This window comes from Podarcis pityusensis (assembly GCF_964106645.2).
Source record: "Podarcis pityusensis genome assembly, chromosome: Z".
Taxonomy (NCBI): Eukaryota; Metazoa; Chordata; class Lepidosauria; order Squamata; family Lacertidae; genus Podarcis; species Podarcis pityusensis.
This window is the reverse complement of record NC_138044.1, coordinates 22,653,546-22,669,852: the sequence shown is the minus strand read 5'-3', so window position 1 is coordinate 22,669,852 and position 16,307 is coordinate 22,653,546. Positions and strand designations below refer to the sequence as shown.

Sequence of the window (16,307 nt, the reverse complement as noted above, 5' to 3'; positions counted from 1 at the left end):
AAATCATCCAGAGAATCTCCCAGCAGATCCCGATCTATCATTTGCCAATCCCTACAGTGCAGGCAATGATTGCTCCCTCTTATTGCTTTCAGAACTTTGAAACACTCATATCTGGCTGCAGCCTCAGGCCTGGTACAGGACACACATGTTTTTAGTTAAAATAATGCCTGCTTGGAGCACACCATTAGTTAAAAGGTATTCAGAATGACACTTTGTATAAGATAAGGAAGCTTATGCTTATTAAAGGAAGCACAATTTTTATAGGAAAGAGTTATGTAGACCTAACTGACTAGTTGGAGAAACAAAGAAGTCATGCTTGCCCCTTAGTTCTCAGGAGGTAGATTCAAGATGACCTCGTGCCTCGAGATCCAGAGTACGTGTGCTGAGGAGGAGGAAGTTGTAAACAGAATGCAACCTAAGACATATCAGTCTAAACCTCAAAGGATAGAGAGAAGCCAGCATAGAGGTTAAAGATACAGGGATAGTCTAGGAATCTAGAGTTCCCTTACTCTGTTTAAACCCCATGCAAGCCCTTTTCTGCCAGCTGAACGGCACTCAAACTTCTCTAAGATGCAAAACTCATCAGAAACTTACTGAGGCTCCCCAGCTGCTTAATGATGGCGGCTAAAGTGCTGTTGGTCACACATTCCAGCTCACTGGTAACCCCATCTGGAAGGGCTCCGCGGCAGAGGTGACGAGGTTCTATGTTTCTCTTCACCAACGGCATCTTGGAAGGGAATCGGCAGGGCTTCGCCTTGGATAAAGGGTAGAAGAGATTACAGAGACCGATTCAGTTTTCTTGTAAGAATTTTTGTGTCAATGGACATTACACTTCACAAAGTTTTCATAAACAAAATGAAAAAAAACACCATCAGGGTCTCTCCCAGAGGAGGTGACATTCTGAAACTGGTGTTGAGGAGGAGAACAGAAGGAAAGAAAGCCAAGGCAAGGCAAAGAAGGGACAAGAACAGAGAAGCCCAGGAAGTTGCCTTACACCAAATTCTATGATTCCATGACTGAATAAAGTTTTCACTCTTGGGGGCCCTAAATAGCAACTTGCCCCTCTCCAATGATAAAGCAGCAACAACCCACAGTAAAATTTGCAGAACAAAATATATAAACAAAGAGGGATTCTTTTTATTTTATCTATATTATTTATTAAATTTCTACACCACCCTTTATCCAAAGATTACAGGGTGGTTTATAATATAAAAACAAAAAAGTATATAGCATAATAACAAATAAAAACCATACTCCCAAAAGCACTAGCATCAGCATTCCACTCTCTGTGACAACATTTATTTAGCCACAAACACTATGAGGGTGTGTGTGGGGGGGGGGTTTTTTGGGGGGGGAGATGCCTGGATGATGTTCCAAAAAAGCTGCTACAAAGTTTCCTGAACGCTTTGTATGCAGGAATCCACTTCTGCTTACCTCCTAGGCCTGTTTCTGCGTCGCCACAGAAGAAATACTTATACAGTGGTACCTCTAGTTAAGAACTTAATTCATTCTGGAAGTCCGTTCTTAACCTGAGGTACCACTTTAGCTAATGGGGCCTCCCGCTGCTGCTGCGCCGCGGCCGTGCGATTTCTGTTCTCATCCTGAGGTAAAGTTCTTAACCCGAGGTACTATTTCTGGGTTGGCGGAGTCTGTAACCTGAAGCGTCTGTAACCTGAAGTGTCTGTAACCTGAGGTACCACTGTATTACTGAGGAAGAAGTAAACTGAGCATAAACAGCACATTCTGTGTGTACACACAAAAGAATGAATATACGTTATGAATTTACAAAGCAGGTGGGTATAACTCACCTAACAGAACCATCTGGGATATTCAGAACATACAGAGTTATGGGGAAAGGTGAATGACATGAGCTCTTCAGAGTTGCCATGGCACACATTTATTGAGGTGGCAGAATTTAATTTTTCTTGGCTGACAACTCAAGAGTGCCTGGTTTCAGAGTTCTGTTTTATTTTTAGCACACACCACCCCTTTTAGACTGGACTCACAACAAGAATTTAGTGTGTGCTTTGAGTGGACACAGCTGCATTTTGCTGGATTTGCCTTGATATGCTCATTGTGGCTTTCCCTAGGTACAAAGGAATTGATGCACACTTTTCATTTTGTGAATTGTGCTTCAAAAGGATCTGTTTAGTACATTTGGTGTGCATTCCTTCATCCGGAATGTGTGCTGAATCCCAAAATCTTTGCCACTTTTCTGCTCATTTTGAAGTGAACTGTTGTCCATCACTAAACAAGAACCCAGCTGCTTAAACGGATGATGAGTGGCATATAAATTGCACTGTCAATTCTGCAATAGCCTGTGGGCAATGAATGCACTGCATTAGCTGCTATCATCATTACACACATTGGCAAGGAATCTGAGGAACTGCTGAAGAATCAAGTGACATTTAATTTCCTGATGGGCTCAACAAGACACTAGGGACCCTTGTGTTAAACAAGTTTTAATGAACTTATTTCCCAGGCTTCCCCCTGCCTTTATTTTTTTTTTACCCACAATTCCGTTCCATTTCTCTATTAATCTTTAAAACAAAAAACAAAACAAAAACCCCCTCAAAATACTGTTAAACACTACACTTAGGGGTTCCAGACACTTACCCAGATTCTGTTTCCTTGCAATGAAGGTCAGCAGAGACTGTGTTGTCTTTAGGATATGTGGGGTTGTTGTTTTTTACACCAATATACAACCTGAGCATAGAATGGAGGGGCTCACAGAATTAACACCCTAACAGATCCTGCTTCTCTGTTAGTTAAAGCTTTGGGTCCAGCACAGAGCAAGCAGGTCCCTGTGTTTCCAGCCTGCTATCAGCTGAGCTCACTCGCACTACTTTGGCTATTGCTCTCCTACCTAGCAGCTAGGTGGGTGGGGTGGAGGAAAGGTCCACCTGTTAGCCTGGAGGGCACCATCATCCAGTTGTAGCTCTTGTAACCTAGCCCATCATTTTGAGATGCTGATGAGGACCCTTAAGTGGCCTGCAAAGGCCACTGCCTTACAGTGGTACCTCGGGTTACAGACGCTTCAGGTTACTGACTCCGCTATCTCCAGAAATAGTACCTTGGGTTAAGAACTTTGCTTCAGGATGAGAACAGAAATCGCATGGTGGTGGCGCAGCAGGAGGCCCCATTAGCTAAAGTGGCACCTCAGGTTAAGAACAGTTTCAGGTTAAGAATGGACCTCCGGAACGAATTACCATATTTTTTGCACCACAACACTCACTTTTTTCCTCCTAGAAGTAAGGGGAAATGTCTGTGCGTGTTATGAGTGAATGCCTACGGATGGCGGGGTATCTGCTGCAGTCGTGAGCAGAGGATCCATGGTTCCCCTTCCTTCCCTCCTCCGTGGCTCGCTTTGAAACAGCAAAGCGGGAGAAGAGCCCCTGCAGAGGTGCAAAAACATGCTTACAAAGCATGGATCCACATGGATCCTCAGGATTTTTGCATTGGGCTACCCCAAACTCACCGTCAGATCACATGTCTGCATGTGGCATGAACCACAAAAATCATACATCCATTGTTTTGTTTAGAATATTTTTTTTCCTTGTTTTCCTCCTCTAAAAACTATGTGCGTGTTATGGTTGGGTGCATGTTATAGAGCGAAAAATACGGTAAGTTCTTAACCCGAGGTACCACTGTACAAAGAAAACTGAGTAGTCCAGCAACCCCCCTCTTTTAAATTCTAAACCCCACGGGATACATGACCCCAGTAATTGGAAGTGACTCAGGACATCATGCAGGCTGACATCCCACATCTACAATACCTATTAAAATGTGTGTTCTCTCCCCCAATATCTATCTAAATCTGTATTTCCCTTTCCCCCAAAAAAATAAAAAGGAAAGTTGGAAGCTGCCTTAGCTTCCAAGTCAGAGCACTAGTCCATCTAGCTCAGTATTCTATACACTGGCTGACAGTAGCTCCCCATGCTCAGAGTAAGGCCATCAGAGTAAGGCCAGGAACGTCTCCATCCAACAGGAAATCTCCCGTTTCTGCGGCTGCTATGGTGGTGGGCAGGCCCTATCCTGCAAAGCCACCCTCTGCTTAAGGTAAGTGGTATTCCAGGCCTACCTGGAGATGCCACTGGGTATTGAGTCTGAGACCTTCTACATGCAAAGTAAATGCTTGACTAGGGAGCTATGGCACAATCATCTGTCAGGAACTTAAAAAGTTGTCTTGTTCTATGTTAGACCAGTGGTCCTTCCAGCTCAGTACTGCCTACACCAGCGCTTTCCAAACTTTTCAAGTTGGTGACACACTTTTTATACATGCATCTTTTCACGACGCAGTAATTCAGTTTTACTAGCAAACCGGAAGTTAAACTAACCCCTCTCCAGCTCCGGGAGGATTGTGGGGAGTGTGCGTGAGACACACCTACATGCTGCAGCTGACACACTAACACAGTGGTTTTCAACCAGTATACTGTGGCACCCTGGGGTACCTTGAATGATGGTCAAGGGTGCCATGGGCAACACTGGCCTCTGTCCCTCTTTCCTTCCCTCCCTCCTGTGATGCCCTATGGCATCTCTGTCTCCCAAAGGCTTGCACAGCTGTTTGTTGCAGCAGCCCTGGCTACAAGTTCCCCAGGCAAATGGTGAATCCCAGGTCCCCCTGGGGCAGTGTGAGGAGGCACTTCTCTTTGGGGCAAGGGAGGCAGCTCAGAGATCAGGGGCAGCAGCTGCAGCTGTCCAGATGACTCCCAAGGAGAGGAGAGGAAGATTAGGGAACACTCCACAAGGGAGGGTGTTTGAAAAGGGGTGAGGGGCTGCCAGCTCTGCAGGCAAGGGAGCCCCACAGGGGTGCTGCAGAAAGAATGCAGTTGGTCAAAGGAGCTGTGGACTCAAAAAGGTTGAGGACCTCTGCACTAACAAGTCACAACACACAGTTTGGAAAACTCTGGCCTACACTGATTAGCAGTGGCTCTCCAGAGTTTCAGACATTCTCCAGAATGTCTTTCGTCATTCTACTTGAAGATGACGGCAACTGAGTGATCAGGGGCTATATACCAAATCATACCTAAGCTTTCTTATTAGAGATCAAACATGTCTAATTACTGGAGGACAAACTTTTCTAGATCTCTTATCAAGCCTATTTCCATGACCTGGCCATTCCTGCACCCATTTATTTTGAATTTCTGATGGGATGCTGCTCAGATAGTATGGAAAGGATAGGGAGGGTAAGGGAGAGCCTGAGAAAGCATTTCACAAGCTACTTGAATTAGTGGCATGATTAAGGGAACTGGAACAGAAGAGCTACTGACTCCACCTGCCAATTAAATGCCAGCATTCTGTTATGAAATGAACTTGCAAACACTGGTCTAGAAAAGAATGAATGCAAGGAAGGAATTTGGTTTAGCAAAACGATGGCCAAGAGGAAAAGGCAGCACTGGGTCTTCATCCAATACCCAGTGAACTTGGAAGAAATAGTACAAGTGCCTTGGGACAAGGCCACTGGGGAAGAATGGAGTTGTTGCAGCAGTTCCTATTCAATGCGCCACCTCCCCATTAACCATCTCAAGCAATAATATTGAAAGATCATCATGGCTGAAGGCAGAGCTAACCAGGTCCCATTCATCCACTTGCTCATAATTTAACAGCTTTGCCAAAAATATATGGTGGGGCCTCCCACTATAAATTAGGGCAATTTAGAACTGGGTTGGGGAAATTTCACATAGTTTTGCAATTCTAGTCCAGTCTGTCTTCCCATCACTTGAACTTTCTTTTAATGTAAATTGATATTTATTTATTTTATTTTTTGTTATGATAAAATTTTAAAAACAGAATAGTGCATATATTTCTTATACATCCTACATTGTGAAGTTTTGTCAATGTATTTTTAAAACTTTTTTAAAAAAAATAGTATTATTTTGTAACAATAATTTTTATTATTTTCAATTACAATCCAATAATAGACTCATTATAACAGTACCAATTTATAATACAATTATCAATACCAATCATTCAAATAACGAATTATATAATTTAGATAAAGTGGCCCCCGCGTGCTCGATTTGATGGCTTGATTATTTGCTTTATTTCTGCGTTCCAAAATCTTATTAATTTCCATTACATTCCAGGCATAATAATAATCCCTTATACAACAACTGCAATATTAATAACTTCTATTTGTGTTGACACTTTAATGATTTACAAAACTACAAGTGAGGAACTCAAACTATATCCTTGTTCTTCCTGTGAGTGGCAATTATTCTGTCCGTGGTGTTTCTTCCTGTCCTTGTAAGATGTTATGTCTTTCTTTCTCCCGGTTGTTGATGTCATCCATCATGCCTTGGGAAGAGCTATCCCATTGTTGTTCTAGAAATTTCTCCATCGCTCTGTCCCACTTTGTTGTTTTGCAACTTTAACAACAGCTGCAAAAGTCACTCTGTTCCAATAAATAACCTATTTTCACCATTTCCCTTCTCAGTCTGGGAAGAGGAGCGGTCTGTTGAACTGCAGATGACTTAATAAAGAACCTTCAGAGAGAGCCAGTGTGGTGTAGTGGTTAAGAGCGGTAGTCTCGTAATCTGGGGAACCGGGTTCGCGTCTCCGCTCCTCCACATGCAGCTGCTGGGTGACCTTGGGCCAGTCACATTTCTTTGAAGTCTCTCAGCCCCACTCACCTCACAGAGTGTTTGTTGTGGGGGAGGAAGGGAAAGGAGATTGTTAGCCGCTTTGAGACTCCTTAAGGGGAGTGAAAGGCGGGATATCAAGTCCAAACTCTTCTTCTTCTTCTTCTTCTTCTTCTTCTTCTTCTTCTTCTTCTTCTTCTCAGTTCCTTGGCAGTTCACAGACTCCTTTCATTCTTCCTTCCAACTGAAGATATACGAGCAATTATACTTCCAATTAAATTAAATCCTCTTAGCATTATTCAGTTCACTCCATAAATAATAAAAGATATGGAAAAGTCAGCTCTAAGTTTCAATTGTATACCTTTTTCAAAATAGAGCTACCCTCCCCTTTCCCCCTTTTTTCACACATAGTTCTGTTTGATGCTATATTCCATATTTATAATCCAATTTCTTCCATCCTTGCTTGTACAAATATAATTTGAACATTCAGAGGACGGTTGCCGAATCATAAGTGTAGAGAATAAAACTTTAAATAAAGAAACTGTAGGCTCCCCCCTCCATCTTTTGCACCGAATGAAGTCTTAAGTTCAAACCCTAAAGTCTTTGCAGTTGGTTTTGTTCCGCAGTTTGTTATTTCATCTTTTCTAGCATGCGCCTGTACTTTACTCCAATTAAACTCTATTTACCAGGAGAACCTCTGCTTCTTAATGGCGGTGTTGGAGGGTTTTTAGCATGCAAAGTGCTTTTGCACTCAGCACCTCCCTGCCCCCCACATTCCATGTAGGAGCAAGAGCCAGGTACCAAGATGAACTGCAAGTGAAGCCCGTTCTCCCTGTCCCTGGGGGGAACTTGCAAGGATAATTACCCTCAATCATCCTTGTTTTTCCTTCACCAACGATCTTCCACTGTCGTGGGGAATACCTCCATTAAGGCAGAGTGGAACCAGAAGCCAAATATTAGTATTATTTTAAGAATCATCACATGTACATTCTAGGGGGGGAAAGTAGCCCATACCTAGCAAAACCAACAAAATTTCCCTAGAGGATGCTTCAAAGACATATTATCAAAAGCTATTAGTATATAAAGTCCTTAACATCTTGGGGTCGGTTTAGCTTTGAGATTGCCTGACCCTATATATGCCCACTCAACTGCTTTGATTGCTGGCACTGGCACTGTTATGGGTGCCACATAATACCTGTTCCACATTTGTAAGAAAATGCTCTTTTAGTGTTGCAGCACCTACACTTTGGAACTTCCTGCCTACTGACAACTGGCAATGCACCTTCACTGTACTCTTTTAGGTACCTGCCTAAGACATTCTTGTTTCGACAAGTCTACCTAGCTGTTTAGAAAGTTGATGCAAGTTTTTATGTTATATAATCTATTGTTACATTTAACTTTTTGAAAGTCTTAAATTATTGTTAATTTTTCTTATTGATATTTTTTGTTGCATCTTTTTTGTTAACTGCTTTGAGGGTGGTTGTTTTTTTTACAATCAAGTGAAGTATCAATTTTATGAAGTAAATTAAATAAATATTCCTGTATACCGCGGTAAACCTAACCCTCTCTCTCTCTCTCTCTCTCTCTCTCTTTTCTTTCTTTCTTTCATTTTTGCAGCTCTCTTCATGCAGAGAATATTCTTTAGACTTTGGGATGATAGAGAAACAGTGAAGGAGCAAAGAGCCAGTATAACAGGATTAAATGAACATGACTCTACAGCTAGGACAAATTGTGATTATTAAGGCTCCATTAGCCTCTGCATCACCTAAAACCACTAAATATTTTAACAATTGAATCACTGATAAATCTTTTAACAAGAGAAGGACTACCAATTTTCTTCTCTGCTTTACCAAGGACCTGTGAGTACTGGTTAGCAGTAGGAACAGAGTCAGAGTAACTGCTGACTTTCATATTCTTTCAAGGGAGAACAGCTCCTGGCTCTTGTTCCCAATACACTTTACTGCTGCCTTCATCGGCATGGTGGCTTCCAGATGCTCTGGACTACAACTCCCATCAGTCCCAACCAGCACAGCCAGTGGTGAGGGATTATGAAAGTTGTAGGGTAAAATATCTGGCAGGCACCAGGTTGGTGAAGGCTGTGTTACTGAAACAAAAGATATTTGCACACCAGGCAGAGTCTCTTCTATCTTGTTCCAAACTGCAGATTAACCAGAGTTTACACCATTCTCCATGTCATTCTCCCCGCAGAGGTCTACTTTGGGGAGTGTCACCGGTTTGCTTGCACTGGGCACCGAGCCACGAGGATGCTGCAAGGGATGCAGCAACAATGATGAACACAGTCTCTCAGCCTAACCTCCATCATAGGTTTATTGTTTGTTTGTTTGTTTGTGTGTGTGTGTGTGTGTGTGTGTGTGTATCCATTATTAAAAAAAGGTAAGGTAAAGGACCCTTAGATGGCTAAGTCCAGTCAAAGATGACTATGGGGTTGCAGCACTCATCTTGCTTCAGGCCAAGGGAGCCAGTGTTTGTCCACAGACAGTTTTCTGGGTCATGTGGCCAGCAAGACTAAACGGCTCGCCCCATCGAACTGCCGACCTTCCAATTGGCAAGCCTAAGAGGCTCAGTGGTTTAGATCACAGTGCCAGCCACATTTACCTTTATATATCCATTATATAACAACCATTACAAAAAGAAAAATAAACAAAACAAAATTCCAGCTTATCCCACTCCCCTCTCCAGGACAAATCAATCTACAGTGGTACCTCAGGTTACAGACGCTTCGGGTTACAGATGCTTCAGGTTACAAACTCTGCTAACCAGGAAGTGGTTGCTCCAGGTTAAGAACTTTGCCCCAGGATAAGAACGGAAATTGCGCGCCAGCGGCACAGCGGCAACAGGAATCCCCATTAGCAAAAGCGCACCTCAGGTTAAGAACCATTTCAGGTTAAGAACGGACCTCTGGAACGAATTAAGTTCTTAACCCGAGGTACCACTGTATTTAAGTTTGCCAAAGTCTAGACTGTGGTTTCAGTGGTTGTTATTCCGCACAGTTATCAGTAAATTACTTTATAAAAGGATGCCATATTTCCACACAACCTTCTACATCATTTGTATTATTCAATGCTTGTCATCTCTTTGTTAATTTTTCTGATACAGCAATAAACCATGCATTCTGTTTCCAGCAAGCAATACACAGATGTTCCATCCAATCTTTTCCAATTCTATGCCAGGCATGCTGCTACTAAAAGAAAAGCAATTAGTTCTTTATAAGAAGGTAAAAAGTCCCCTTCTTTAAAAATGGTTAACAATCCCAAACTTGGGGTACATTCTACCTGTTAACCTGTGATACAGCTAATGTAAGTAAATACCCTCTGCCAGAAGGGTTTTATATGCTCACACGTCCACCACATGTGATATGTTGTACCTCTACTATTGCACCCTCTTCAGCACAGTGGTGAGATTGTTTTATTAATATAGCTATAGTGTAATGGTGTCAAATGCCATTGGTGTAATAATTTAAATGTATTTTCTCATATATGAGTTGATACTGATATTAGTGGTTTTTTAGCCCACAAATTATTCCAATCTACCTCGGCAATCTCTATTTCTAAATCAGATTCCCATTGCTGTTTTACAGAATTACATCCTCCAATTGTTAACTCATTTAATATTTAATAGAGTATGGATTTTTTAAAAAAATGTATATTCATTTGCATGTAAAATCAAATTTTCAAATGATGTTAAAGGTCATGTGGCTTGTGTTTTAACTTCAGAATTTGATATAAAATACACTACTTGATTAGCATAAAGCCAATTTATACTCTGCACTCCAAATTGTCTCATTATTTGTTCAGGTGATATAGTTGAACCATTTTCAAATAAATCAGTTGGCCTATAAAGATCCTTCTCTCTCCATTTCTGAATAACATGCTATTTTCCTGTCATATAAAAAGTAGATGCAGTACAAAAGGTAACAATGGCGAGATTGAAGGAGCTAATTTAGATGCCTACGTGTTCCATTCTTTCAGATCTGCCTGTGCAAATGGATTTACTATGGGATCAAAACTGTTTTTCTTATGTATTAAAAATTGTAAACTTGGTGCTCTATATAACTCTTTCAAAAACAATTTGCAGCCATTTTTTATTATTTGTGTCAACACATTATTCCAAAACGTTTTGAATATGAGTAGCATTGCGATATTTTTGTAAATAAAGTAAAGCAACACACATGCACAGCCTCTGAGACTGCTGGTAAATCACAGCTAATCATAATCTGGGTCTTTTACCCTGGTGTACAAAGTTTACTATCTTTTGCCATTTTTACAATATCTCAATCGAAATACAAATGGGTATAGTCTGAAACAAAAACAAAAACTTTGGTAGAACCATCATTTTCACCAACAACACTCTTCCCATCCATGATAATGTCAGCCTGGACCAGTTTTTGAAATCTGTCTTAATATTTCTTATTAATGTCAGAAAATTAGCTTTATAAAGTTTCTTTCAGATTATTGTTATATTAATTCCAAGATATTTGATTTATTGTGGGCAGATCTTAAAACCTATCTTCTCTCTTAGTTCATCTTGTAAATCAATTGGCACATTCAAACACAACAATTCTGATTTGGTTTTATTAATTGTCAATCCAGTCACTCTACCAAATGCTTTTATTTCCCCAATGGCCTCCGTCAATGACACCTCTGGATTAGAGACAATCAGGCAATATCATCAGCAAATAAATTGAGCGGATAGGATTGACCATTACATCTAATGTCATTGATTTTATTACTATTTTGAAGAGTGTTTGCAAGTGGTTCTATTGCTAACATGACAAGTAGTAGTGATAGAGGGCAGCTTTGCTTAGAACCTCTATGTACATCTAATGTGGAAGAGTCCTGTCCATTAGCCCAAACAACTGCCTTGCTATTAGTATATAAATGTTGAAATGCGAACATAAAACTATCATCAAAGTTAATTTTAGAGAAGAGTAGATACAAATAACTTCAACATATTTTATCAAAGGTTTTATGAACATCTAACGAAGCAATCACACGTGGATTCCTTGACAGTTTCCAATAATATACTGTGCTTGACATCTTCTGTACAGGATCTGATATATATCTATGCTTAACAAAACCTGCTTGATTTGTATGGATTATACTAGGTAATATATTTGCCAATCTGTTAGCTAAAATACCAGTAAATATTTTAGTATCCTGCCCAATGTGTGAAATGATTCTGGAGTCTCTGAATCTTTACCTGGTTTCAGTATTACCACTATTCCAGACACTTTCTGGTATTTTGGGACCATTGCTCCTGTTACACAATTGTAAGGATAAAATTTGGGAGAGGGAAAACTGTGCATGCCACCTTTAGCTCCTTAGAATAAAGGTAGAATATAAATGTAATTATTATTAATAATAGAGGATGGGATGCCAGTGTGTCATCTAAGACATGCCTATGCATTGTCTAGACCAGCCTTCCCCCATCTTGAGCCCCCAGATGCTTTGTATACTGCTCCTATCAGGTCCAGCAAACACATGGATGGTGACACCTGTGTTTGCTATGAACCCAGCCTCCGGAAATCACAGCCTGAAGAGTTAAAACCATGAAAGTCCAAAACTCTGAAAAGGAAAAATGAGCAGATCCTGAAAGACACACTAAACATGCAGTTTTATTACACAAAATGGTGTTTTAGGGGAATGCAGAACAATTAAACATTCCGCAGGGACTGAACGTTCTCACTGTAAGTTGTATAATTAAGGCAGCCAGGACAATTAAGCATCTTCAGAAGCAATTAAGTAATTCAGTCTCACAATTAATTAAATAAATGCATGAAATCACTGATGGGTTTACTTAATCATGTGTGCAAAGGCATTTTGTTATTAAACTTGGATGGCTTCAGTAGAGGACTGGACAAATTCATGGCCACTAAGACTATCAACGGCTACTAGCCATGATGGCTATGCTCTGAATATGAATACCAGCAGATGGACATAAGACATATGAAGGAACCTTCTAGATCAGATCAAAGGACCATCTAGGTTGTGTCCACAGTAGGACATTCATGCATATGTGGGCCACTGTTTCTGTGTATTTGTAGTGGAGGCTAAATCATTTGGGCAAATGGGGCGCTGTCCCCAACCTAAGTTTGCCTTCAGCCAGCCTCCACCTGCCTGCCTTCTTACTTGCAAACTGTCCAAGGAGTAGCACTGGCTGTCAGTCTCCTACCCCTTTGTCTTGTCCTTGCAGAAATCAGTAGGTAGGAGATTGGGAGACAAAGCTGCACCTAGGTGGCTCTACCTTTCAATGGCTGTAGCTCCACTTACTGTTGGGCTCTGTGCCTTTCACTCTGCCAGTCCCAATGTTCACCAGCCACCACTGTGCATTTGTGCACCTCTGTCTACACATAAACACTTTCAGTCATATGCACGAGTGTTTCCTATACACACCTATGGGTAGTGCTTGGTGTTATATATTTGCAATGTGTGGTGTTGGTTAGTACTTCCTCCCCATTACTACCTCCATAAATGCTGAAAACTGGAGATCAGTTGTGGGCATGTGGGATCTTCTGTATGCAGTGCACCGTAACTGAGCTAGGTTCCCTTCCTCAATAAATCTGACAAACATGACCTAGAGCAGAAGCCCTTCCTTCCAAGTAGTATATGTTGACTTGTTTGGTATCCCTGCATCCAACCACTCCCACAAGCCCTCCATTGTGCCTATGGTTCAGAGTAGGTGACTATGCATAAGGCATCCAATGGTTCCTTATGCAGGAGAGAAAACAAGTTGGAAAGACAATGAGTAGAGCAGAACATAAAAAATTGTGTCAGGACAAAATGGTATTTTGATGAGCAGTCATCTTGTTCAAGACTTTGGCTACTGCATGAGAGAAAGGGGAGGAAGAGAGAGAGATTCCATTCAGTACATTCCATCATGAGAGTGCAATGAAACAGCTTAGCTAAATTATACTCTCTCGTCTTTTAGCCTAGAGACTAGCAGAGCCTAGGAAAAGCAGCTGAGCAAGGCTATGGAAATACTATGGTTCACACAGAAGCAAAAATGTTTCTGAAAATAGTAAATGTCCTATGGGTGAACTGTTAGAGCTCAGTCATAGAGCACATGATTTGCTTCAACAGCTCCATTTAAAGGGACCTGGGGAACTTAAGAAGTTTCTGGAGAATGACCAATGTGGTCTAACATCTTGTCACACAGTGGCCATCCAGATGCCTGTAGGAAACCTGTAAACAGGACCCAATCACAAGAGCCATCTCCTGTTCTGTGCTTTCCAGCAACTCGTATTCAGAAGCATTATTGCCTCCAACTGTGGAGGCAGAGCAAAGACATCATCGCTAGTGACCATCAGTAGCCCTCTCCTCCACAAATCTGTTTAACTGTCTTTTAAGGCTATCCAAGCAAGTGGTCATCACTGCCCCCTGTGGGAGCTACTGCCATAGTTTATCTCTGTGCTGTGTGAAGTAGTCCTTTGTTTTACAAATAGTACTAAGCAAGAAAGACCATTGCCCTGAGTTGTCATCAGTTAATGTTGGCTGGTCTTTTTAGTATTTGCATTGTAAGCTGAGCCTGAAAGGATACATGCCTCAGATCTGTGCATGCACACACACAAACATTCTTGATGCCTTGGCATGAATTTGCCTCTGATTTACTGAGATGGGGATAGTGCTGTAGTGCAGCACAGGAAGGCAGTAGGAGTGGCCACAGTCCATGACAGAGCCTGCCCTTGTTTGTCCCCTGCTTCTGTCTAGGACAGGAATGACAAGCCAGTGGTCTATCATAGGAACACAGGAAACTGCCTTATACTCAGACTATTACATATATTCAAGTTACATATGTTCACCCTGCATATTTCTGCTGTTTCTAATAACCAAACCTACAGCCTACATAGACCTGCTTCACTTCAATGATGAAACAAAGTTGGGAAATGCATGCATGCGAATAAAAATAAATACATATTTTTTCCGAGGAGAAAGCTGCTGCAGCATTTTACTTTCCACTTGTGTGGCAATAAATTTTAACTGGCTGAAAACTAAAATGGCTATTGGAATGGCTCTAATTTATTGCCGGCTGTCATGGCAGCTGAGAATCTGGGTGGTACAAAAGACTGAGGAATTCCAGTGCCTCTTTCGTCTTGCACAACGAGCCCACTCAAGGAGCACACACTTGCAGATTTTAAGTGACTGGTGCACTTGACTGTGCAACCAGCTTCCAAACACTGCTTCTTATTAAGCAGACATTCATTTTTATAGGATTAGACAAATTCATGGTACATCAAGGCTATCAACCACAATGGCTATGCTGTACCTCCACTGTAGGAAGCAGTATGTCTCTGAATACCAGTATCTGTTCTGTTGCCTGTTCACAATCTCCTATCCTTTACTTAGCTGGCCTCTGGAACATCCAAAGGTTCAGGCCATTGAAATGATTGCCCCTGAGCACTCTCTCCCACTTCGTAGAGCCCATTTGGCTCCCTGGTATACTCCAGAGATTAGGGTGAGGAAACAAGCTGGGAACACAATCGAACACTAGTCAAGCCTACCTAGTGGCAGTGAAGACAGCAAAGAAGGCATACTTTGCTGCCTCCATTGCATCCTTATTGTGCCGTCCACAGAGCTTCTCCAGGTAGTGTTGGGCCTCTTACAGTCTTACAAAACTTCGAGACATGTTTGGGGATGGATTGGTAAAAAGCATACAGAAAAATCAAAGAATAAATGAGGCATTATCCCTATGTTTCAATATATGCAAATGAAACAAATTTATTAATAGAAATTTGGGGATTATTCAAGAGACCACTGATTTTGTGGAACTGATATCAGGTAATAATAGATCGTAAAGAAATTGGAGCCAAATAGATTTCTTATTGTTTATTTATTTAGCAAAAATTGTATGCTGCTTGATTGTAGTGAAGCCTCTAAGTGGTTTACAAGAAATATTAAAGGGTGTTCCATCATGAGTAGGAGTCCATAGCTCACTCTTTCTAAACACTTGGGATGCAGGCCAGGTCAGTCTCTGCAATTCTCCCATAAAGGCAGAGCCCCCCCACTTAGAGGGGGAGATGTCTCTTGTCTAGCAGCATATGGTCACTTCCTCCAGTGGCATTTTTCTGTTTCCAAAAATGCATCCGTCAAACCTCTTTGGAATCTCAGCTCTGTCAGATCCACTGACCTCCCCAAGCTGTTTCTGTTCTGGGAGATGAATCTGTTTGCTCAGTCCAACTCAATGCACATGTTAAGTCTGAAAGGTGGGGGGAGAGAGAAAGAGAAAGAGCGAGAGCAAACATGCCTGGCACTGGCATCAGAGCATGCTCCTTTTCAAAATACACTTTCCCCAACACAATACAATGATTCTGAAGAAGTGTGAATGCACACGAAAGCTTATACCCAGAACAAAATTAGTTGGTCTCTAAGGTGCTACTGGACAATTTTTAATTTTATTTATTTATTTCACAATACAATGAGCTCCTGCATTTCCATGGGCTGTTAAATGCCTAGAATGACTCCAACAAAGACCTGCATGCTTTTAAAATTGAAGTTGAAATTATGCAGCAGATATGCATAACCTCTGGTCCCCTGGAAATTGCTGAACCACAACTGAACCATCAGCCCCAGCAAGCATGGCCAATGGCCAGGGATAATGGGAGCAGCATTTGGAGAGCCAAAGGTTCCCCATACTTTTTTCCCCCAGTGATGCCATTTCAACTCACATTCTGTTCCTTTATTTTGTAACTCCCCCCCCCCCCCAGCGCTT

General features: G+C 41.5%; 1 protein-coding gene across 3 annotated transcripts in view; it reads right to left on the bottom strand.

Moving 5' to 3' along the window:
- The window catches only part of LOC308467998 (actin-binding protein WASF3-like), an 86,891-nt gene that overhangs the window by 53,635 nt on the left and 16,949 nt on the right, over window positions 1-16,307 (bottom strand). For all 3 annotated transcript variants that reach the window (XM_080989869.1, XM_080989868.1, XM_080989867.1), the window contains exon 2: window positions 595-754. In XM_080989869.1, coding sequence (XP_080845995.1) covers window positions 595-727 — 133 coding nt within the window. In that variant the 5' untranslated portion in view covers window positions 728-754. The remainder of the gene's footprint in view (window positions 1-594; window positions 755-16,307) is intronic.